At 39.3% G+C, this 25965-nt stretch overlaps 1 protein-coding gene and 1 long non-coding RNA gene across 6 annotated transcripts in view; one reads left to right on the forward strand and one right to left on the reverse strand.

Annotated features, from left to right (window-relative positions):
• The window catches only part of fstl5 (follistatin-like 5), a 183655-nt gene that overhangs the window by 148337 nt on the left and 9353 nt on the right, over nt 1-25965 (forward strand). For all 3 annotated transcript variants that reach the window (XM_044206146.1, XM_044206147.1, XM_044206148.1), the window contains 5 exons: nt 6760-6786; nt 7013-7131; nt 12866-13015; nt 18618-18725; nt 20819-20943. In XM_044206146.1, coding sequence (XP_044062081.1) covers nt 6760-6786; nt 7013-7131; nt 12866-13015; nt 18618-18725; nt 20819-20943 — 529 coding nt within the window. The remainder of the gene's footprint in view (nt 1-6759; nt 6787-7012; nt 7132-12865; nt 13016-18617; nt 18726-20818; nt 20944-25965) is intronic.
• LOC122880732 overlaps nt 1-25965 on the reverse strand; it is a 157229-nt gene that overhangs the window by 12109 nt on the left and 119155 nt on the right. For 2 of the 3 annotated variants that reach the window (XR_006379019.1, XR_006379020.1), the window contains one exon: nt 10854-12633. The exons of the other annotated variant lie outside the window; for it this stretch is intronic. This is a non-coding gene — a long non-coding RNA (uncharacterized LOC122880732). Of the gene's footprint in view, nt 1-10853; nt 12634-25965 lie in introns of those variants that run through there. 3 annotated transcript variants of the gene reach the window in all.

Genomic DNA, 25965 nt, shown 5'->3' on the forward strand with positions numbered 1-25965 from the left:
ATGATCTTCTTTAGATGAATTCACCACAGAGGAGCTTGAAGGTCAAAACCTTCTCTTCACAGGCGCAGCACTAAAGTGAATTGTTTTTCTCTCAAATTTACCCAAGCGCTTCGTTGTTTGGGAAAACCTGAGTAGTCACTATTCTGAGATCTCTTTAACACAGTCTGTCACCAGCAGGCAGAGCACCATCCATCTCTGACAGTCTGCTGCTAAACTGGCATAAATATCTGCCCTTCACCATGTGCCAATTATTTCTGCAATGTCAGAGGATCTGCGAGGCTCAGAACGAGTGTTTGTTGCTTTAGTCTCTCCACTTTGTCTCTACATTATGCTGCACTTTATGCCTCATATCAGGGACCTGCAGAGCTCAAGCAGATGCCCCGTTGCCCTTCTGGACCAAATAAAGAAATAATAATCATAGAATTATTCTTAGAAGTATTATTGTGAAAGTAGTTTGCCAGTTCAGAGAAGGATAACGTCTTTAGTGCCACTTATTTCTTTCAGTGACTGAGTTGAGGAAAAACTTCACACTTTTCCATCTATAACTTTCTTTTCTTTCTTTCTTTCTTTCTTTCTTTCTTTCCTATTGTCTCTGTGCATGAATTATCTCTAAGTTATTATGTTCTTATTATGTAGGTGACGAGGTATGGTTAGTTTGTATGTTGCCCAAGACTACGGTTGTAAGACTGTATGACCATTTCATTCTGAATTGGTTCTCATTAGAAAGGTAATTAGCATAGAGGACACAACGTGGCAGCAGCACTGGTATTTTATGTGTGGCCGCTGTGCTGTAACAGTTACCGTTGAACCCTTGCAAATAATTGACTTTAATGAGATTTGGCAAGTTTTCAGTGCTTATATTGCTAATTAACGACGTCACCACATTACATTAGATCTCGGCACTCATATTTGCTGAAACACTTATAGTTGACTGGTTAGCTAAGGTTAATGTAACTTTATAAATAAAGTTTATTATTGGATACACATAGCTTACAGTGATGGTGCCCTCTAAAAAGAGGTAACAAAGGCAGAGAGACAAAAGGCTGAGGGAGGTAGTGAAAGGACAAGCTTCTTCTGGAAACTTGGTTTCAATGAAGCAGCTGGCCAACAGCTAAATAATTATGACTGAAATATTTAGCCACCAGTTTACTTAATTGCCAATAAGTACCCTTGACTCTGTTTTGTTAAACTAAACTAACATTCAGGTTATATACCCTACATTATAGCATATTTTGTAAATTAGGTGCATATGTAAGATAATATACAGTACATGTACACTTATGAGGTAATGAGCATCAGGTCGAGGAGTGAGAACAGTACTGCCCATCACAATGTTGGTGTACATTCCTGCTTCATATCCTACTCCGGTCTCTACTCACGACTCTAGTATGCACTCTTTACTTAACCCTATACTCTACTTTCTTCGCTCAATGCATCATGACTCACTGTAAAGGGACATTAAGCAATGTATGACCTTGACATACCTCAGCAGGAACAGAGTCTTGAAACTCTAGTGGGCTGGAAAGTGAGTTCTGAATGTTTCACTGCAAAACATCTCCACTCAGTTACAAGTAATTTTCATAAATCTAGATCTGATTGTCTTGTGTCAAGATACTGAGACTAATTTCCTGAAACAAGGAAAACGGTGTGGGATCGTTTCATCCTATTGGCTTGATTTTCTCTTCTCTAAAAGATTTACACGACACCAAATGACAAATATATTTTGAAGAGTAGAAATCATAGAAATTTCATCCTAATAAATCCCCTTTATTGCCCCTTTTCTACCTTTTATTGTCTCTATTTTATCGACTATGCTGTCTTTGCTCTATACTCTTTTCTGTGCTCTCCAATGCTATCTTCTGCATACTCCACTGTCTTTTATTCCATTTACAATGTTTCTCAACCATTTTTTGACGTGGCAGTTTGTAGACTGTTGTTCCAATCAAGCACAGCACTGTTGATTTCACAGATTCAGGCAGAGAGCAAGATCTAATCAGTGAAATCCGCTGGTGAAGTGATTGGTTGGAACAAAGCCCTGAAATCTCCGGGGCCTCGGTGGCACACGGATAAGAACCACCACTCCACACCAAAGTCTTCACAAAGCTGTTTTATTCTACGCGGTCTGCCATGCTGTCTGCTCCATATCATCTGAATAGAGAAGACGAGCTTGTGCCAAAATAGCATCCATGTTTCCATCAGGGTTGTCCCTCCTCATCACAGTGGGCTTTCACACAGTGTTGGACACGCTGTCAGTAACAAGGAGCTCTAACCAGGCAGTGACGCTATCCACAGTGTCAGCAGCCTACTGCCTGTCGACTGAGTTTCATGCTAAAGGCTTTGTGAAATGAATATTGTAAATCCAGTGGAAAGTTTAAAGGCCTTTATTCCCTGGTTACAACATGAAAGTTTATGAATATTTCTGATGATGCATTATGTAAAAGAATGATTGTAATTATAATACTAATGATAAGAATACTGAATACTTTTTAAATAAGTAATCGATTCAAAATATAAAGAGCAGAGTGAATGAAGCAAGAAAAATAATCAATAATTAATTATAGTGATTTATTTTATATTAGATTAAACAAAGTATCTAAAACTGAACTGACTAAAAGGTTATATAGATATAGTCACCCTAAGTGACTTTACAAACCATTATTAATCTGGTCTGATGAAATAGTGAAAACTTTCCTTTTCCATCACTATAGGTGGTTCATATTCATTGCGCAGACAGACGTTTATCTTTCGATGTCTCCCATTTCAGTTTGTGTTTATCACAAACACAGAATTTTATTTTTCATGCTTCGATGTTTCGAGCTCTCGCCAGTAACTTGTATTTCTTTGAAACGCTCATGGATTTTTCTCCAAGGATTAAGTCTTTTGAATACTTTTCCTCTGAAAGAGATGATACAGCCTTCAGTCCTCCACAGGCTTCCAGCTCTAATTCTAGTGCAGTCAGTCCTGTTATTTTGAAAGCTTCCTCACTCTACCTGACTAAGTATAACTGCTGGGGACTTGCTGTTGAAGTTAGCCCTCAATCTTTATGCGCCCTCGAATATATGCAGCACAGAGTTGCTAAAAGCAATGGAAAAAAGCTAAAAAATCTCCAGGAATTTGTTGGCTGAAGAATGGATGGGTAAAATATAAAAGCTGAAAGAGTTCTTGCTCTGTCAGAAGCGGGACTTGATCAGTAGGTGAGTTATGACTGTGTGTAGTGCAGAGCGAAGAAGCCAAGTGAGAAGCACTGAAACTGATTTTTTCATCAGTATTCACTTTAACACTAGAAAGGTCAAGCCACCATCAGTTGGTGGCCGCTTTGAATTAGACATGAAATATCTCAGCGTTTAAAATGACCCTTCATGACTTTTCCTCGACCGTATAAATTGTAATTTTTACATTTTGCAAATCACGCAAGAAAAATATACCCTGTAATTATACTTACCTTCTGAGAGTTACGATTTCATGACCTTCTCTTTAACCCCCTAAAACTCACTCTGCTTTAGAGCTGAGGCAAAGGAAGGTATCACGATGCCTTATGATTCTTAACTCTTAGCACTGGATGTAAAGTTTTCTACTATCCCTTTCAGCCATTTTTAAAGGATAAGGCAGGTGATACTATGTATGTTTCTTTTTATCTACAAATCCTATGAAAAGACCAAAACCAACAAGGAGTTGATTCCTCTGTACTATAGAGCTCAATTGTCGTCCAAAAATTATGAAAAACATATCAAGTTGCACCGGGTGACATGTCCTTTCATTACAATGAACATGGGCACTGTAGCTGTTTTTGGGGTTTTTTGAGTCGATCCCACATACATCTTCATGAAGCCATGAACAATCACTAGTGCATGAAATCCATGGCTGAAAATATTTCCCAACAAATACACTGTTTACGCCAGTTTGAGTAACGTTTGCTAAAAACTACAGAGCCCAGATGTTTTAGATAATAACTGAGCTTTAAAAAAAAAAATTTATATATGTGACCTGTTTTAAAAGATTTATGCTTTCAGTAAGAATCAATGGGCTTGGGGCTGAGAGCCACAGGCAGGATAGGGAAGTGGGAAAGTATTGAGGGCACATTGTTAGTTGTCAAAATAAGAAAAATATAGTATTATGAGCTTTATCCTTTAAATACTCTGAAAACTTGGTTTCACATTAAATATTTGACTAAATGACCAACAATCAAAGTTAAAGTTTAAACATCCAAGTATTAAGACTCAAACACTCTGCTAATCAGCTTCACCAGGACTGTGTAGGTGTGGTTTAATCACATTTGATTGACAATGGCCTGGCAACATAAGCAAACAACCCAACAACAGTCCTCATATTTTGATTAAAATATTGCTCAGTCCTCATTGGTGGACGGAAATGTGTGACATTACCTTTTTCCAACTGAGCCCCACCCACTTCAAACCAGTGAGAAAAGCAGAGACAAAAATACATGTGAAATAACAAGAACTCTGGCCAGTTTTGCCAAATTCTGGTCAGTTTTGTTAAGAAAATAGGTTTTCAGGGCCTTTAAGGAAGCCAGTAAAGTATTACCTGATTCTGATTAGACAAACAAAAATGTAATGCTGTTCACTCTCTATAGAGAATCAATAGCGAGAAAAATTAAAGGCAGTATTGATAAAGACAGATTTCTGCTGATCTTCAGGTTTCAGGCTCAAAGAAAGCAGGGGGTCCTGAGGCATCTTAATCCAGGCCTAAGTGGGTGTTGGCAGGTGCATCTAAAATCTTTTTGGCATAGCTGCAGTAATGCATATATGGTGTACCTGCCCTGCATGTTATCAGTCACTGCACTGAAAGGATATTTGTTTTGTATCAATGCAGATGAAGATAAAAAGCAAGAAGACATTTTTTTTTTTCTATTACTGTTCTGCTTCCTCATTGTAACTGCCTACAGCAGGGAGCGGGCACTCAGCTTTTCACAACACTTGCAGTTTGTCAGTAATAAAGTATTTGTGTATTGCTTATAATTAAAGCAGAACTTACTGCAGGGGTCAATGTTTCCAAGAAACTTCTGGGGTAATCAGCAGCAAAGCCCTGCACACCCAAGGCAGTCATTCTGAGTTACATTTTGCATTTCCATCTACTGTGACCCAATTACTCTACCTATATTATGCATTCGCTGTCTTCTGCCATGCCACTATGGTGAACACCACAGGCTGTTTGGCCCACTGTCACAGTAGCGTGCACTTGTAAACAAATTGAATTTATGTAACCTTGCTGACGGGTACAAACTGCAGAGTCCAGGCTGGCTGGTGAGCGTGGCATTCCCAATGTTTGGAGCCCAGTGGAAACACAGTTATTACGGCCAGAAAGAGTGAACTCACCGCCTACAGTGGCAGCCAGCTTGTTTTGTTATATGGATGATGAAGTTGATGTATGGGCCCCTTGTATGCGCAGAACAGCCACAGTCTTGCTGCCAAGTGATGAATAGCATCAATACTGTGGGCTATTGGAAAAGACTGGGGCACACAAGATCTCATCACAACTCCTCTTTTCCATTTTCTCCATTTTCCATTTTTGGCACATTTCAAATAAATTGTATTGTTTTCCTTTTTGTTTTGTCTATCCCTTCCTTCCTTCCTTGTCCCTCTATCTATAGACCCCACTCATTTTGTACAACTTTTAATGAGCTAAAAGGTATGCAAGGGTGCACAGGAAACATTTGACAAAGCACTTTTGAAAGATTAAGGCTGACTAATGGCACAGTGGTGTCTAGTTGGCTTTGTCTCCCAGCTTTTCTTTCTCTGCATCTGTCCAACCGAGCAAGAGGCTGCGGGAAATGAGCATTGCAATAGAGGCGAGATTAGAATCGGATGTGAATTGGGCTGCAGATTGGTTTGTAGACTGAAAATGCCTGAAAATGGAAGATGGGGTGCAAGCAGAGGGAAGACCGGGGGACAGATGAACAATGAGAGAGAAGGTCACAAATAAAAAGCCAGTGTGAGAGGATAGTAGTGCCGCTGGTGGGTTGGAGGATAAGAATGATTGAGTAGCAGAATTTGCTCTGATATTTGCATGGAAAATAACTTCATAATGGCTCGAGATTTTCTCCTTACCACATCAGTCTTTAGTCATGTAATTTTAAGTAATGACATCTTTTCTCTCAGAGTACCCAGTGGCTGCTTTGAAAGCCAACAGCTGCTCTGTGTTTTAGGTCGACCATCAAAGCACTCAGGGTGTTATGTGGCTTTCATTCCACATTTCATGTCATTAGTCACCTCTAAGTGAATTTAATGAGAAATTACCTGTTGTTGGAGCCTAAACTGGTTTTGACACTGAAGAAGGAGCACACTAATCCCTCCTAATGACTTATGATAATCATCTGAACCTGAAACCTGTGGACTACTCTTGGGTGTCTAAGGCAGCTTATCCATAAAATTCATATCGATGAATGATGATCTGATGTCTAGGATTTTATTCTTTAGACTAATTTTACGTCTCTCCGCATAAGCATACTTGTGTTGCAGCATCCCAAAATCATAAACTGTTTTACAGTACTTGTACTTGTGTAATTTGTTGACTGCACTCTGTTTTCCAGTGTTTGGTATCAAATTATTTCCAAGCAGAGGGCTCTATCGATTATTTGTTGCACTAGGTGTCAGAGACACAGTTTCCATAAAACTTTCATGCGGTCTGCTTTCCTCTTTGCCTCAATAGGAGTTAGTGTTTGGGTGTTAACTCTCACAAAAGGGACCCTATTGATTCTTGCATTGATTTTCAACTGTACTTTCCTCTTTTTCTCCCTCACAGTGGCAAACATTTTGTGGCGAGAAGAAGGTACGTCTAGACTGCTTCTGCTTCACTATAGCATTCATTAAACTGAGTTAATTGAATTTTTGTAATAGGGTTACTGAACTGTGATGATAGGGATTAAATGATTTGATGCTTTGAAAGTAGATAGCAATGTTGTAGGCTTATTTCCGTTGCAAATGTTCACACTGTGCAGTCTCATAAGCTATTTTAGGAATGTACTGTAACAGGGCTGTTTTTGCTTTCTTTCCAGGTCTTGGCATTGGAAACATGTTCTATGTGTTCTATGAAGACGGTATTAAAGTCATTCAGCCTGTGGCATGTGAGATACAACGACACATTAAGCCCAGTGAGAAGCTGCTGGCACTGCAGGTGAGTGATCAGGCAAAAGAAACATTTAGCTTATTTTTTTGACAGTGACTCACTTTTATAGTGATTCATTCTGAGCTGGACTGGACCCATCCCAGTCATCTGTGTGAGTTGCTGTGAGTAGGAGCACTTGGGCCTGACTGACAGATCATCCTTTACTATGTACTATAGAGTTGCGAGGTACTAATTTTCATTAGAAACACCTCTCAGAATAATAAATCCAATCACAGAAGTTTAAAAGTCAGTTGCATGCACCACTAACAGTGAGCAGACACTAAAGTTTATGATTTGTAAAAATGATTTGTAAATGACAATGTGCCATGTGAAAGGTGTCACTGCAATTCCTCTCATATAGCGTTTTAGTGTCTTTCAGCTCATTGTTTTGGTTCTTGATTTTTCAGCAGCAGCAGATAAACCCACTGTACGCTACCTGCCCAAACATTGCTAAATGTTTGAATTTCTTCACCAGCTGGTTGCAAAGTATTTTTTTTTCTCAGCAGTTAGTGGAGAGCAAAACAAAGCTAAAAGGGGAGTGAATACTAGACGTATATTTGTCGGATGGAACACAACTTCAAATGAATGCTAATGTTGCTCTGTGTCTGCTGGATTTGTGAATAAGAAACTGTTTGCTAACACATTTGCCATAAAAACTATGTTGTGTTCACAGATTGTTCTGTTGCCCCCAAGTGGCCAAAAAAATCAATTAATGCAGGTTAATTTTATAAATACTGGGCTAATATCTTGAATTTTGTATTTTGCTTATCTTTTCATGATTTAACGTAGAAAGTTTTGTGCGTATTCAAGCCTTAGAACTCCAACGGTCAGTCACCTAACATTTTCTAGGTGGACAATGAATAGCACTTTTACTTCTAAATCCCTGAACCCCTGAAATTATTCCTCAAGGCTTTGAACATCTGACTATCTTGGCAAATTCAGACCAGTATTTGTAATGTAATCTGTACCTTCTCCAAACCAGTGTGCAAAACACATGCACATCTTTTTTGTCCAGGTGCTGAATCCAAAAATCTGTAATGATTTATGCCTGCCAAGGACTTTCAACACTTTCCCTTTAAAAAATTCTATTTTATTACATTAGAAAATCTTGTCAAAGAATCATATAATGTAATAAAATAGAAGTGTAAAAGGGAAGCTAATCCTTGGCAGACAAATCAAAAACTGCACGATTCTACATCATGAAGCAATAAATATTAAAACATTTATAAAGTAAATGTTGTTACAGTGTGTGAACCCCTGTGGGTAAATAGGAAAGTGTTTGTGTTTTGGAATGGCAAAATGTGGTAATGTGTGACTCGTGATTTATTATTCGCTGGCCTTGACAAGCAACACTTGAAGCGTCCTGTTGCCTGACCTAGTAACAGCTACTGAAATCAATCATTAGCAGTCAGTATAGTTTATACTGGGATTTTGCTGAGATTCATATTCAAATGCAGGTAAAGTGTCCTGCGAAAAAAGGCTTTGCTGTTGCTGACACAGCCTCCAACCACTGTGTCTCCAGCTTAGATAGGAGTGCACACACGACTTGCACCCAGATTAATATGTCCTACTTAGAGTGCCTGCATGATAAATAGTGATGTCATTGTCTCATCCTGTCAGTGACAGGTAAAAGGAAATACAGTACTGCTTTCGTTCTCTATTTTTTGTCAAATGAATGGACACAGACTTGTAAATTACTTGCAGTGCAGAGAAGTTGGCATGATTTTTTTCTGAAATCCCAGTGTTGTAAATTTAGAATCACCCATTAGGGTGAATAAGTGCTCACCAAGATATAAAATAGGCACCATATAACACATTGAAGTTCAAATAACGTATATGGTCACTTTAATGAAAACTCTGCATCTCCATATTTTTGATCTTTTTAAATTAAATTAAATTCCTTTATGGATTTGGATTACTTAGAATGCTTTTTTTCTTATTTCGAGAGAAGCTGACATTCTGGAGGTCCTCGAACAGCGACAAAGAATATAGAACATAGAAAAATAAATTATAGTAACAGACCACCATCAAAAACAGGGCACTATAAAATTGTGAAAAGTTGTTAAAATGTTTAGTGTGTTTCAGCTTTAAGCAAAGGAGGGGTGCACTTACTTTTTTTTTTTTTTGCAAAAAGCTATATAACGTAGACATATTACATTAAAAAGTTGTTATGGTGTACATGTTAGCAAACAGTTGCCTATTTACACATCCAGCAGACAGAGCAACATTAGCATTAGTGTGGAGTCCAATATTCACTCTCCTTTTAACTTTGTTTTTGGTCTTTACTAACTCCTGAGGGAAATATCTCTCTGTTCAGTGGGCATATCTCGGATTTTTGTTGAAAACAGTTCCCTGCTGCTGCTAGAAAATGGCGCTGATTAGAGCGGTCAGACCAAACCAAAATAATGATCTGAAATATACTAAAATTCTCTGTAGAGTTGAGGGGAACTGCAGTTGAATGATAGAATTCAGAGGGTTCATCATTTTGAGCAACGCCTTTCATATTACACTTAGTCCATTTTTCTTTTTTCTGTTAATATAAAAAAAAATGATTAGTGCAGCTCTAAAGTGATTACTAATAGTTATACATGTTCTTCTGGCTAGTATTGCTGGCTAAAGAAAATGATGCCCAGTGGACACAGGGTCCACCTAACAGTAAGGGTGCGTCGATCGATCGGCCACCGATATAATGGGCCGATATTAGGTATCGACACTAAAATAAGGTGGATAATTAAGTAGAATTAAAATGGTGAAATAAGAAATAACCTACTAGAAATAGAAATATACCCCACGGTCACACTATCATTCTGTGGGAAACACTATATATTTGTTAAGCTCTAAGCCTGTTGTTAAGAATAGTTAAATAATGCTACACAATAAATAGAAGGCTTCATATAGACACTGTGATTGGTATCGGCCGATACTGCTTCCAGTGATTGATGATCGTCCCCAAAAATCCTGATCGTAGCACCCTTACCTAACAGTGTTGAGCCGTCCTGTTGGATTTAGTTCATTGACGGACCACATGCATACAGAGGGCTGTCACTATCACTGAAGCTTTCAAACAGCAAAATATTCAAAGCGGGTTGCTGATGGATACCTGTTAGATTTATATGTGTTCTCGAATGGATGCTTTCCTCTGAGCTGCCTTTCATCCAGGAGCCCCGTGCTTATTGGATGGCTATTATACAAAAAGTGATGCTATGAATGCACAACAATCAGCCAAGCGTTCCTCTGAGAGGTGTGTTTGTATTAGGATATCAATCCATTGCTGTCATGGGGGATTACTGTTTGAACACGAGGCCGCTCCCAGCATGGCACTCATGTTTTCTCCATCGCAGAGGAGCATTGATTGATTTGTTTATGGTAATCGCACTGCCAATCCATTATACTTAACTACCATATAGAGTGTTTTACTGAGATACACCCAGTGGCGAGGAAAACACTGTGATGTCCAATTGTAGTAAAGTCAGTTCAGGAAGCATCTTAATTTTGCCTCCCTCTGCAGACAAGAAGAATGTTTCTCGATGCCACAGCATTGTGTCGAGTTCTGCTGTGTTGTTAAATAATTATTTCATTAGTAATACAGAGGGCGTATGTATTGGCAATGTACCATGTATACAAGGCTCTTTATTTTTGGTAGTAAAAAAAAAACAAAACAACAACCTCACAATCATTTTTGTGTTTATTTTGATAATTAAAAAAACAGGTGAAACTTGATTAAAACATAATATTTGAAATTTTCAAAATACCATTATGTTGTTCGTACCTAAAGGGACTCGGGTAGATAAACAACAGCTCATTTGCACACTCTCTCCATTTTTCACTTCTCCTTCTGAGCTCTTAGTTTTTCCTAGAGGACCTTGTTTACTGTGAACTGTGATGACCAACATGTTGGTACAGGAGGAAATACAACTTTTGGATGAAAGGGGAAACTAATCGGTGCATTTTTGGGGAAAAAAATCAGGGTGAAAAGCTGTAAACAATGTGAATGTGTATATTCGTGTCTGATGAATCAGCATCTCACAATGTGATGTTATTAGGTGTAAAAGCTTAAATTCCAATTTAGTTATATACCATTTGAAAAACTAAGTTTATAGCAGTTTGGATTGAGATGTTGAAGAAACACCTTGAGAGAATAGAAGTGAGTGTGCTGCTACTTTCCTGTAAAGTTCCTCTTTTTGACACTTCGGATGTTGCCGCTTCACTGTTTTCTGCAGTTTTCCTCCCCACAGACGGCTGATGTTGTGTCACAAATATATTAACACTACAAATCATCCAGTGGTTTATAACTGGGGAATATCAGAACCCTCGTATTTCTCAACATAGCTCTTTAAATGTCATCATCCACATTCACAAGTGAAGAGTAGAAATCCTTTTAAAAATATTTTGCAGTAGTTTTTATTTTTATTTTTTTGGTTTCTGTTTAAGACATACAGTATTGTATTGTTGCTGGTGTGGTTCCAGTGCTGCAGTAAGGATTTTAGTGAATCCATGAAAAATATATACTCTTCTCTATCTGGAGAGTATAGGCATTTCCATAATAAAAGGAAAAAACATATCTGCAGTCTTTAAGAAGCTGTCAGTTACTACATAAATCGCATACATGCTATGCACCCACACACATACAGACATATGTAACACATAAACACAGGGAGGATTACAGCCGCCTCCATTCACACCCTCGGCTGGGCATCAGATGTTCGATTTCTCACCTCTTAAAGGTGCAATAAGTAAGATATTTACAGCCCCATAGCACAAAATGACCACAGTGTGGGTCTGCAGGGGTTTCACAGGGTTCAATACCAATGACTCAACGATTACTTCAGCAAGTGCAGGGATTTCTAGCTTTTGAAAACTAACTTTCCCAACCTGTGTTAGATCGAAAACACTGACAGATGGTGCTACAACTGGACACTGAAAGACATTACAGATGATCTTGTTATGAGGCCAAAAATATTATTTATTTTATTAATGTCATTGTTTTAGCATGCTGCATCATCAAACAACCTCTTTACTAGATGTTATTGTTGCATGTCTGCCCAAACCTGTTTTTCTACAGATAAAATAAAGGGGACACAATGAGTGGGGGTAAACTAGAGATGAGATGAATGCTGCTGTCAGTGATGCTGCAGCTCCCCCTCATCCCTGAGTTCAATGAAATTCATACATTACCTAATGCCCCTCTAACTGAGAGAAGTTGGCCTGTGGGAAGGCACCTGTCATGGACTGTCTGAGCGGTTGTAAATATGGGAGAAAGAGTTCATCCCGCCATGCCGGAGCCCTTCATTCATCCTTGCTGGCTAGCAGCTCCCTAAATCGTCCCACAGAGTCTGGAACAGACAACTGGGCAGAGCCTGGAGGTTTGGAGGACTGGGGAGGGGGCGAATGGGAGGAAAGCTCCAGAGACAGAAGGCTGGTTAAGGTTCCCGTTGGCCAGAGAGGCGAGAGCTGCCAGGACTGGAAGCTGAACAGCCGCAGATCATCTGCAGGCTTTGTTCTGTGGATTATCTGTGGACAAATGGGAGCGATTACAGAGATTTTTCAGGACCTCGCAAAGCTCATTTATCTAAGTTGCCAAGATAACACGACTCACATTAGCATAGGTGATAAGATTGCAAGTAGTAAACAACCCAGAATAGCGACTGGATGAAGATAATTGTTTTTTAATGAGACGTATTTCCCTGTGATATGAAAAACAATTAGTTAACAGTGAATGTGTCTGTGCTTTTGTTTTTTCCAGGAGGAGGTGTGCCCCACCTCACCAGGAGAGGAGGTTCAGAGGTGTGTGTGGTCATCAGCGGTCAACATCAAGGACAAGTTTATTTATGTGACACAGCCAACCTTGGATCGAGTGCTCATAGTTGACATCCAGTCTCAGAAGGCTGTTCAGGTAGTTTTCAGGCTAAATTAGAAAATCAGGTACATGTCCATTTTGCCAGCAAGACTTCAAGAATGTATGATGTGAGAGGAGTTGGGGGGGTATTGAATAATCTTTCCTGTTTGTGCCTTTGTATAAGTGAAGGTTCTTTCTAACAAATCTGCCTGTTATACCAAAAAAAAAAAACATTTCACAAGAACCTTCCATAAATCATTACTTCATATGGGTATTTTCTATGATTGATTTTGTTGAATGAAGGACACATTTTTTCATGAAATCGTCCTCTTCGACTCAGGATTCAGTTTGATACAATACATTGTCCTTCATCCAGAAACTCAATTATTTGAGAGCATTGGGCTACATGCTCTGACTTTTACCCAAACTGCATGTGAACTTTATCCAGACTTTTTGGAAACAGCTTTTGCATTAGTTCAGATACTCAAAGCCAGATGGTTCAAGATGGTTCCACGGATAGCTGCCTCGGTGTTTTGGTGCGCGTTGTTTTGTTTTGTCTGTTTTCTGCTGTGATACCCAGAGCTCTTTCACCAGATGTTTCATGAACATCAGGGGAACTACACCAGCGGACCTATTTCCCTCTTTTCCGCTTCCATCAGTGGAATTAATGGACAATTCTGGTCAAAGGTGCTCTCACCTTTGCTCATGCAGTGAAACGCATGAGAGGGAAGTGTGGCGGTACGCTTGTGCGCCATCGGCGCAGACTTCGCACACCGTTACCGGGAATATTTCTCTCCAACATGCGCTCACTGTGCAATAAACTGGATGAACTTCAGCGACTGATGAGGAAAAAAAGAGACATTTATTCATCTTCTGTTTTATGCATCACGGAGACGTGGCTGTGTGGATCGATACCGGACTCTGCACTGCAACTAGTAGGCTTCCAACTCTTCAGAGTGGATCGCGACACAACTTTCTGACAAAACAAAAGTTGGTATCTGTTTTTACATCAACAGTGGCTGGTGCAACGATGTGACAGTGATTCAAGTGAGTTTGTTTCCTACATTCTGGGTCGGTGTTTACATTCCACTGCCGGTCTGTAGACAATGCAGTAAACATGGCCCTCCACTTCATCCTCCAGCATCTGGACTCCTCAGGAACCTACACCAGGATCCTGTTTGTAGATTTCAGCTCTGCCTTCAACACCATCATCACGGCCCTGCTACAGGACAAGCTCTCCCAGCTGAGTGTGCCTGACTCCACCTGCAGGTGGATCACACACTCCTGTCTGACAGGAGGCAGCATGTGAGGATGGGGAAACATGTCTCTGGTTCCTGGACCATCAGCACCAGTTCCACTCAAAGCTGAGTTGTTTCCCCTGGTGATGTCAGAACAACCTGGAGCTCAGCGCTCTCAAGACAGTGGAGATGGTTGTGGATTAGAGGAAGAACCCAGCCCCACCCACCCCCATCACCCTGTGTAACTTCCCTGTCGTCACTGTTGAGTCCTTCCACTTCCTGGGCACCATCATCACCCAGGACCTCAAGTGGGACAACACAACTCAACATCAGCTCCTTCACCAAGACAGCCCAGCAGAGGATATACTTCCAGCAGCAGCTGAAGAAATTCAACCTGCCAAAGACAATGATGGTGCACTTCTACACCGCCATCATTGAGTCCATCCTCACCTCCTCTGTCACCATCTGGTACGCTGATGCTACTGCCAAGGACAAGGGCAGACTGCAGCGTATCATTCGCTCCGCCAAGAAGTTGTTTGGCTGCAATGTACCTTCCCAGGACCCTGAGGCAAGCAGGAAAGATTGCGGCTGATCCCTCCCACCCTGGACACAAACTGTTTCAGACTCTCTCCACTGCAGGAGTGAAAATTTTGCACATTGCACAAACTAATGTAACTAAACAAATGCACAAACTAACTAGTAATTTAAATCATTGTTTTCATACATATTCTTTAATATCTTATTGTCAAATTTATCTTATGTTTCTTGACCTGCAGTACTTGCTTTATCTTTATTTCTACTATGTTTACTGTTTGCACCAAAATGCCAAAGGAGGTTCCTTGTATGTGTAAATCTACTTGGCAATAAATCTGATTCTGATGTTATAATGTTGTTAAAGCCAATAATTGACTGATACTAAGCACCGCCTCTTTTCCTTAATGCACCAATCACAGCTACCCTAAGCACAAACTTGGACAATCGTGGTCATCTTTCCGCTCTGATACTTTGCGCTACAGGATATGCTACAAATAACGGACACTTTAACGATGGTTCATAGATGTGGGGGTATGCAACAGCGACACTCAATATCCTGATTGTGTGGACGGTGTTGTTTTGATTCCATTTCTAAAGCTTAAAACAAATCTAAATTTCAAGAATGTATTAAACCACAAGGGAGACCTCATAGTCAGCTCAGCATCACTAAGGACCTATATCTGTTCAAAGGTAACCATAAAAGTCACATTTTCTGTTTAAGTAACCAGTATTAGCTAACATCTACTAGAGTTAATAACTTGGCTACAGTTAGTGAATATTAAACTGCAGTAAGTGGCTAAATAGTATAGACTTTACATTGACTGACATAGCAACAGTACTTGCAGGGGGTTTGAATCAGTCACTTAGTTGCTTGTTAACAGGTGTACAATAGTCAGCCAATCATAATGCAAGCCTGTATATGTAGAATTTTATGTGATTACAATCTTTTTAAAATTACTCCAAAATGAAGCAATCCTGATGAAAAGTGGTGCAGTCTGTGTGTTGCTTAAAGCCTGTTCATCTTCTTTGATACTATAGTACCACTCGAACGCACCAATTGTAACAATTACGTCCTAGGCTGCTTGCAAGGCAGAAATTTCTTTATTGGTTCTCACCACAAAATAATAACAAGAAAGGCTAATAAGACAATAAAATAAAAGCCTGACAAACTAAAGAACTGTTTGCTCTCTCAGAAGGCAACAGAGCCATAGCAAGGTCAAAAACTGGTTAAGAAAATAAGTTTAGAGTTGGGTTCTGATTGCAGATTCCATTTTGGATCTGGTTTGTGGTTGGCAAAATTACCGTAATCACTAAGCTCCGACATCAAATCTGTTTGGATTTTTTTATTGTTATTATTATTATTATTATTATTATTATTATTATTATTATTAGCAAAGAGCTATGTCGAAAAGATTCAGCAGGATTCAAATATTTGTCCTACATTTTGCCGGTTTAAATGATAAATGTCACCGGCAGTAGATTATATCAGATGTAACTAATCAACTTTAGTTTAATTTTAACCTTTACAGAATTAAAATGCTCTCTGCAAGCTGCTGTCTGTACTCAACCAAGGATCATTTGCGAGGAAAGATGAACACCTCTCTTTTACTGCGAGTGGACTGTGTGTCCACAGAGTGGTGAAACCTCTGTCGAAAAATTCTCTTGTTGATTGTGTCACATCAATTCCAGGAAAATGTCCCAGTGAAATTTTCATGAATATCATAACAATATTTTAAGTTGATCAACTTTTACTAGTTCTGAATCAGGACCTTCAGTATTTAGATGAAGTAACTTGTAAAAAAAAAAGGTGTCAAAGTAAGTCTACAGCTGTTAGATAGCTGTGAGATACATTTAATAAATATTTCATATCCTGTGCTGTTCATCTCATTTTCAGGTTGTGAACATTACCAAGGCTCACACTCAAAACTGTTTCTGCCTTCTCAGCCAACAAATGCTGATGACAGATCTCAATTAATTATTTGGGTTTTAATTATGTATAATTTTAGTTACTTGCAAATGTTGAAAGCTAAACCTTATTAGATTTGATAAAGGGATTTGAAAGAAACCTAGTTTGACAACAGATTAAAAAGGACTTTGTCTCATCTGGTTCCACATTTTCTCTACATGACAATGTCTTTTAGGTTTCTCACTTGTCCAAAGCCTCGGCAGTGCATCACCCCTGCTCTTCTCCACTTGCACTGACGATCTGAAGTGCTGCTTTTTCAGCTTCAAGATCGGTTTTTAACCTTTAGTTCAACTGTTAACCCCTGACCTGACCCATTTCATACATACTGCAACAGTCAAGACCTACACTTAACCGGCACACTGATGTGGTGACCAAGTAACCCAGAGACCCACCTCTTCATGGATACTGTAACCTGGCAACCCTTCATAGATATTGTAACATGGCAACCCCTGCAGTTTTCCTCACAGATGGTGTAAGAGGCTATCCTTCAAACACTCCACCACCTTGCAGCACCATTTATTTTTCCTAAGGGAATTTTATTTTTGCGAGGCAGGCTCAGGACGTAGCACAATTCTTACATGACAACATTCAGCACATTTGGAGTGAGCAGCGCTGAGTTAAATCATTGTTGTCAGTGGGTTTTTGGGTGTGTCAGGTTAATCCAGGTTTGCTCAGATCCCTGCAGATGTTTTTGACACCGTGATGGCTGTTTACAGCTTGCGAGCCTTTCAGGGACCTGCCAGTAAGCAGGTTGGTGCCCCAGAGACTGTCACAAGCTCATTATTCAGTCGCCTAGAGGTTTAGCTTCATTGCATTATATTAGCAGTTGTTAATTAACCACCTGAAACCCTGTCTCGTCTTGAATAGTAAGAGAGACACAAGTTCTGGTTTTGGTTTCCCTGCTCAATATTTTCTCATTGAATCATTAATATGATTGACGTGCATAAAGTAATAATAATGAGCAAATTGCATTTTGAAATTTGTAACCAATTAAATACTCTGTGAAGACTTTTTAATGAGCAGATTGTATTTTGCATGTTATAACCAATTAATTGCAAAGTGCACACGGATAAATGTTGCTGTAATGTTTTCCGTGCGTCATCTCTGACAGATCTGCAGTCGCACTAGAGTTAAGCGAGCATATTGGCTGAGGATCTTGATAATCTTCCTCAGCCAGAAAGAAGTTGTTAGTCAAGAGAAAAAGAACAACATGAACACCTGTTTTCTCAGATGACTACATGCTCAGAGATTAGTTAGGATTCAACAGATATTCTCATCTTATTTGCAGTAACCCTCTCAGGAGCTGTTTGCTCTTTCAGTGAAACAATATATATTTTGCCTAGGTAAACAATACTATTAGGGCTCCATAGCAAAACAAATAGTATAGAAAGTAAACTGCAGTCAAAGGGGATTGTGGGAATACAGGGTTGCAATAATTTTCTTGAAAAAAGATGATTGCTTTTTCTTGCTGCTGTTGAGGTTGTAGCTACTGCATGTATTCTTCTCCCCTGTGCTTTCCCTATTCCCTTTGAGCTGGCTGTCTATCTGCACTCAGGTGGACATAATGCATGAGGAGCGCTTTTCTGTCACATGCGACTCATCTATTGTTCTGACTTGGAATATTGCCGTCGAGTGTCAAGGAATGGATAAAGACTGAAAGCAATTACTTCAGTGTGGTAAAGCAATTGTGTCTGTCACCACTTGATTTGAAATGCAGCTCAACACTATACATAAAAAGCACACCTCCGGTCTGCCTTGTTAAAAGAAGACTTGCTCCTGTCAACCGCCAATGTATTAGTCTGCAGGAAAACTTTTCAAAAGCATTACCACTGCACATCCAAGAGGGATCTCTTCAATTGTTATTCTGCGGCCCTGCTATTTTTAAATACTCTGTTTGGTTTGGTTGTGTGTCCCCCTCCAGACGGTCAGCACCGACCCTTATCCTGTGAAGCTTCACTATGACAAATCTCATGACCAGGTGTGGCTGCTAAGCTGGGGAGGCGTGGAGAAGAACTTTCCTACTCTCCAGGCAAGTCCACAATTGACTTTTTATGTTATTAATTGTTTCAAATGTTATTAATTCCTCCATAGAGATGTATCCATGTGAAATGGTAGAATGGCAGAGAATGAGACATACAAGCACAGAGATGCAGTACATGTGTTTGTGTTACACATGTATTTGTGTCCTGTTAATGTCAGGTCAAGTTATCTGTTATTCTGTGTATTAATTTCTTGATTGATAAAATGTCAGAAAAATGCCATCACAATGTTGAGCCCAAAGTGATGTCTTCAAATTGCTCGTTTTGTCTGACCAACAGAACAAAACCCAAAGATATTCAGTTTACAATGATATAAAACTGATAAAAGCAGAAAATACTCACATTTAAGAAGCTGGTATCAGCAAATGTTTGGCATTTTTGCTTGAAAAGTGACTCAAACAACTAATTGATTATCAAACTAGTGACCGATTATTTGTCTGTTTTAGCTTTAGATCAAATTACCATAAATATAAAGTGATGACTGCTTATTTCAATAATAACCATGTGTGAAAAGGTTTTCATATAAGCTCTCTTGACCATAGGTTTGTCAACAAAGGCAATCCATGAAGTGCATAAAAGCCACAATGATCAGTTATATTCACGCTGATAGACTTTATTCTACCTACAACAAATTGAGCAACTTATTTTTCATAGCAACACTCGTACAGTATATTGTAAATAACCTTATAATCACCATCTTGGCAGGGCATTACAACTAATTAAATGTGAATTCCTCAACTTGTCCTGTTCGTCTCCTTTTTCCAATATGACAAATGTGGCATCGATCACTACAGCCTCTCTGGGATTTTCAATTGTTGATTTGTCTGTCTTGCTTGATGAGGGGCAATTAATAGTCACTTACAGTGCAGTGTGTTACTTACACAAGTGACTATTAATTATGAATTAACTATTTGGACAATGACACATTTTCAATTGTTTTGGCTCAGAACTCCAGCACATTTGATTTGAAATAAAAACGATGAATGAGGGTAAAGTGCTGACATGACTCTTGCTTTACTGATGGAATTTGTGCTGTGGAAATGGGCATTATACTGAATTTATCAAGACAACAGGTAAACATGGAGGACGTTTTCAGTTTGCATTAAGTGAGGAACAGGAGAAATTAGAAATAAAAAAGAATTTACGGTATCTGCAATAAGCTAATACCAGCATGGCCAATTAATTGGTCAAGCTCTAGTCACATCCATGTTAGGTGAGCAGTAAAGGAATTGTAGCCTCTCTTGTACTATTTTGTAATCCCCTAGTTTTTCAGCAGGACAGTGAAAAGTTAGAGTTCCTACACTTTCCACCTATTTTGGATGTGAACACCCTCAAATTAAAGCTGAAAGTCAGCACTTCAATCTCTTTACTGTTTTATTTCACATCCACCATGCTGGACTACAGAACCAACACAGCAAAAATGTGTCACTATCCAAATACTTATTGGTTACACTGTATGTCACCATGACAGATTCGAAGGTCATGCTACAAAATAGAATCAACAAATAAGTAATGAAATGTTTGTTTCTTTTCAAAGTTTGTTTTGTTTCCTCTGAGAGTCAACTTGATTCAGCTCAAGTGTTGAGTAGTTTTACTTTCTTGAAAATCGTGCTTGCCATCGCCTGCACAGAAATTCACAATGCGGGGTTTGGTCTGTGGCAATTTGCTTTGTGCATTGTGGCACAATGAAAGCAAACCCTGCCTACACACAAGCACATGTCTGCACGCTTCCATGCATGCACAAGTATTATTTAGACACCAGTGACAACAGCACACATCACCACCCACTGTGAAGCTCCAACATCTCAGCAATAAGGGAAGAGGCTGAAGAGTTGTATCTCATATCAATGCACCCAAGCTAAGATAAACATGATAGCAATATATTAAGTGATTTATTTGAGTGGACACTACTTTTATGAAATGTAACTCTTACTAAAAATGAAAAATAAAACGTGTTAATTACAAGTATTGCTCCCTTTTGGTTATAAACTAGTTACAGAATTAAATGAGTAGAAACCAGCAGCACTGAGTATATTTATCAGGCTCATGTTTAACACCCACCTCATTCTCTGTTGGTGTTCAGGTGATCAATCAAGCCAGTGGAAGAGTGTCCCACCACACTGTTCATACACAGCCAGTCGGCAGACGCTTCGACAGGGTGGACGACTTCTTCATTCCCGCCTCCAGCCTCATCATTAACCACATCAGGTATGTCAAGTATTACCCACGAACACTCGTAATGCAAATGGATTTGCAAATTAAATTCACCCCACTGGCATTTTATTCACTTTTTTCACACAGACTCAATACTACAGTACTGATTTGGATGGGCATTTTGTGTGAGAGTGAGTATGTGCTTGTCTGTTAATGCGGTAATGGAGGTTTTTGGAGAAAGGCCCAGTGGTCATCTGTGCTGCAGAGGAGATGGTGGCAGATCACCTGAAGTAGTTCTAAAAATAAACCCTTGTTAATCTGCTGTGGAATTAACTTTTTATATGTGAATGTATAAATCCAAAAGCCAATTAACAACCACTGACTAAAATCAGTCTTGTAATTCTGCCACTAGTGATGGGTGATGTAAACACTGATCGCAATAGAAACATGTCCTCAATTACGAAACTTCAAAATACTGTCGATAAGTTACATTGCTTGACAACGTTTCACATCACAGAAACAAAGCTATTTCTAACCAATCACCCAGTCTTTTAGGAATGAACGGCACATTTCCCCGAATAGACACTGCAGGGTTGGGTGATTTTAGCTAAACACACCACATGCTATTGTTTTTGTTCAGAAGTTAGATTGTTAGATTGGAGAGACGAATGCTTCCTCTGACGAAACTTTCTCGTGTCGGCACAGAGAGCAACAGTTCAACAGACACAACAACCTTAAATGGAAAGAGCCGTTGTGGATAAATCATGTCGGCGGTGTGGCCATACTTTGGCCATGAAGTGAATGAAGCTAGGGCTGTAACTAACAATTATTTTCTCGATTAATCATTTAGTCTATAAAATGACAGAAAAGTGAAGTTTCAAAGGTGACATTTTCAAATTTCTTGATTTGTCCAAATCCAAATGTCAAAAATATTGATATGAAACACAGAAAAGCAGCAAATCCTGACATTGGAGAAGTTATGTTGGGCATTTGATGCATGAAAAATTACTTAAATAATTTATTGATTATTGAATGTTAATTTTCTGTCGATCGATTAATCAAATATCATTTCAGTTTAAATGAGTCCGTCCGAAACTGCTCTAGGTCACTTAAAGTCTAACACAAAACAGATTGGTGTGTGTGTGTGTGTATATTGTTAACTCTGACAAAACCCTGTGCCAACAAAGACAGCCACAAAGTGTATCATATGAAGCATCATCATACAATAAGGCACTCGGAGTCCAAGCAGTCTCAAACACAAACCGCAACATTATAATTTTTTTTCCCCCTTGTTTCTTTGTTTCGGAATCTACAACTAGGGAAATTTACTAGTGACTTAAAGGTGGAGAAATCCAATACCATGATATAGAGCCACCATGACACAGCAAGTAATGTAACTAACGTTAGCTAGGCTGTGGGTTAGCCAACTGTCCCTACAGTTGCTGCTGAGAAGCTAACAGCCAGAGAGAAGGAGATCGTTTCCCAGAGCCAGCACACCAGCTCCAGACAGCGATACTCACAACAACAGCATATCTTGGTAAACTAGAAAGTAAGCTGAATGTCTGTGGGCAAGTAATTTAATGTTACCTGACAGAGCCTAGGCTGTATACAAACACCAATTTTTTTTCAGCACACACAAAAAGGACAGCTAGCAGACAGCGAGGAGATATTCGCCAAATTTGACAAAAAGACATGTATTGGATTAGAACTGCATACCCCACCTTTAATTTATATTGTGATATGTGTCTATCAACTAATATGAAAAAACTGTTTTTTCATCATTTTCCCACATCGACCAGCCCTACCTGGCAGACTGGACCTCAGTCTTCTGTAGCTGGTGAGAAACCTGAGGTGGTGTTTGAGCACATTGCTTATACCAGCTATGTCACTAAAACAAGGGTAGGCAGTGTAATTATGTTGCTAAGCACCCAGAATAGTAAGTAAATACTGATGATCATTTGGAGCGAGCAGCGGATGCAGCCTTAACTCAGCTCGGCCTCACTTTAAATGCCATACACGTTTTGTGCGCTCCTTTAAAATAAAAATAAAAAGATTCTTTAAACATGCACTCACACTGCAGATGAACTTTAAAAAACTGAATCAGCTATAATGTTTATAGCTGCTGACATTTTCTCTTTGACAATATCAGAGAGAAAGCGATTCAATCACAACACCTGCTTCCTCAGTACTGACTCTTTGTGAAAATGGTCCAAGAAGCTGGTTCTTCTCGAATAACACTAATCATGTAAGTCATTAGGGCACATGGACAAGGATTACTTTTTTATTATTATTATTTGTGTTTTCACCAGGATAATGCAAAAATTCTGTATAAAGCTACAAAGACAGGGAGACTGGTGACACATCACCTACTCTTTAACACTTGAGTTCATCAACAACAAAGTCAGAGTGTATCAAAACGCTGCTGTGGTTTTTATAAGTCATGAGCAGTTGTCACACTCAGGCTTAACATGGACCCAGGAAAGCCAGTCCCAAACGCTAGACTAATGTCATAAAGAGGCCAGGAACAAGCAGGAGGTCTGGAGGATTTCAGGATGTTAACGCCCTCCTGAAGAGGAGGAGTAAGCAGTCCAGTGTGTGTTAGGGGGGAGGGGGGTTGCTGGCACAGCTGTAATTAGATCCACTGAGACCTGCAGGGAAGATTGTAGGAAAGTGTGGCCCCATTTTTTTTCAGTGTTGTGTTTGAAAATTGCTGTCTTTACCAACTAGTTGCTCATCATTTTGGATGCTTTTAAAACATAAGCTTACTGTGTTACTGCCAGGTCCTCTTATTATGAATGTTGTTTACATGGCTAAAATGTGAAACACAATACCTGAACATAAACTTCCCATGGTATACATGTTGTGCATCTCAATTACCAGATTAAAATGCTTTTTCACTGTATAGCTGCAATTCTGTGGACAGGGCCATATGGGTAAAATGTCTGTCACAGTATACAGTGCTTGTAGGCATTTTTACTTATAACTTAATCCATAATCAAGATTGTTGCTTCATTATCTTTTTGTTTAGTCTATAAAATGTCAGAAAATAGTAAAAAATGCCCATCACAAGTTCCCGGAGCCCAAAGTGATGTCTTCATATTGCTTGTTTTGTCCAACCAACAGTCCAAAACACAAAAATAATGACATCGGTCATTGACTTGCAACATTGCCCACAATTAATTAATACAACATGAGATATTAAAGGGATATCTAAAATAGTATAAACAATATATGCAAAGTTACTGTCATTTGACAAATTTGTTTTACTGTGTTTTTTACTGTACAAATAGTCATTTAGTCCAATCCTAACTGATATGAATTGAAGAAATTTGTAATAAGAAATAGAGTGACCAGAAAAAACACCTGTACAAAGTAATGCAGTACAATACAGTATAGTCCTGCAATATGTATGAATTTACTGGTGTGTTGTTCATACTACTTTCTGTGTTGATTAAATGAATAAATTAAAAAAATATATATATATATATATATCTATATATATATATATATATATATATATATATATATATTATATATATATATATATATATATATATATATATATATATATATATATATATATATATCTATATATATATATATATATATATATATATATATATATATATATATATATGTATATATATATATATCTATAGATATATATATATATAGATAGATATAGATATATAGATAGATATAGATAGATATAGATATATATATATAGATATATATATATAGATATATATAGATAGATAGATATAGATATATAGAGATAGATATAGATATAGATATATATATATATAGAGATAGATATATATATAAATAAAAAACTTTGTCCTTCTCCCTCCGCGGGTGGTCTCATTCTTCGAGCTCAGGTCTTCTGGGACCTGGGAGCTTGAGTTTGTCCACCACCACGATGTCAGGCTGGTTCGCCATTACCATTCTGTCAGTCTGAATCTGGAAGTCCCACAGGATCTTGGCTCGGTCATTCTCTACCACCTTTGGAGGTGTTTCCCACTTTGACCTCGGAGTTTCCAGTCCATACTCAGTGGAGATGTTCCTGTACACTATGCCAGCCACTTGGTTATGGCGCTCCATGTATGCTTTTCCTGCCAGCATCTTACACCCTGCAGTTATGTGCTGGATTGTCTCAGGGGCCTCTTTGCACAGCCTACACCTTAGGTCTTGTCTGGTGTGGTAGATCTGGGCCTTTATTGCTCTGGTGCTCAGGGCCTGCTCCTGTGCAGCCATGATGAGTGCCTCTGTGCTGCCCTTCAGTCCAGCCCGCTCTAGCCATTGCTAGGATTTCTTGATATCAGCCACTTCAGTTATGTTCCGGTGGTACATCCTGTGTCGGGGTTTGTCCTCCCATGATGGTCCTTCCTCCAGCACGTCTTCCTCTATTCCCCATTGCCTGAGACATTCCCTGAGCACGTCATCTGTTGGGGCCTTATCATGGATGTACTTGTGGATCTTGGATGTTTCATCCTGGATAGTGGCTCTCACACTCACTAGTCCACGGCCGCCTTCTTTACGGCTAGCGTACAGTCTCAGGGTGCTGGATTTGGGATGGAACCCTCCATGCATGGTGAGGAGCTTTCGCATCTTAACGTCTGTGGTCTGTATCTCCTCCTTTGGCCACCTTATTATTCCCGCAGGGTATCTGATCACTGGCAGGGCGTAGCTGTTTATTGCCTGGGCCTTGTTCTTGCCATTGAGCTGACTTCTTAGGACTTGCCTTACTCGTTGGAGGTATTTGGCCGTTGCTGTCTTCCTTGTTGCCTCTTCGAGGTTGCCATTTGCCTGCGGTATTCCAAGGTACTTGTAACCATCCTCAATGTCTGCTATTGTTCCTTCTGGGAGTGAGACCCCTTCTGTGTGGACTACCTTCCCTCTCTTTGTCACCATTCAACTGCACTTCTCAAGCCCGAATGACATCCCAATGTCAGAGCTCTAGATCCTGGTGGTGTGGATCAGTGAGTCGATGTCCCGCTCGCTCTTAGCTTATAGCTTGATGTCATCCATGTAGAGGAGGTGACTGATGGTGGCCCCGTTCCTGAGTCGGTATCCATA

This window comes from Siniperca chuatsi, linkage group LG8 (assembly GCF_020085105.1).
Source record: "Siniperca chuatsi isolate FFG_IHB_CAS linkage group LG8, ASM2008510v1, whole genome shotgun sequence".
Classification (NCBI taxonomy): Eukaryota; Metazoa; Chordata; class Actinopteri; order Centrarchiformes; family Sinipercidae; genus Siniperca; species Siniperca chuatsi.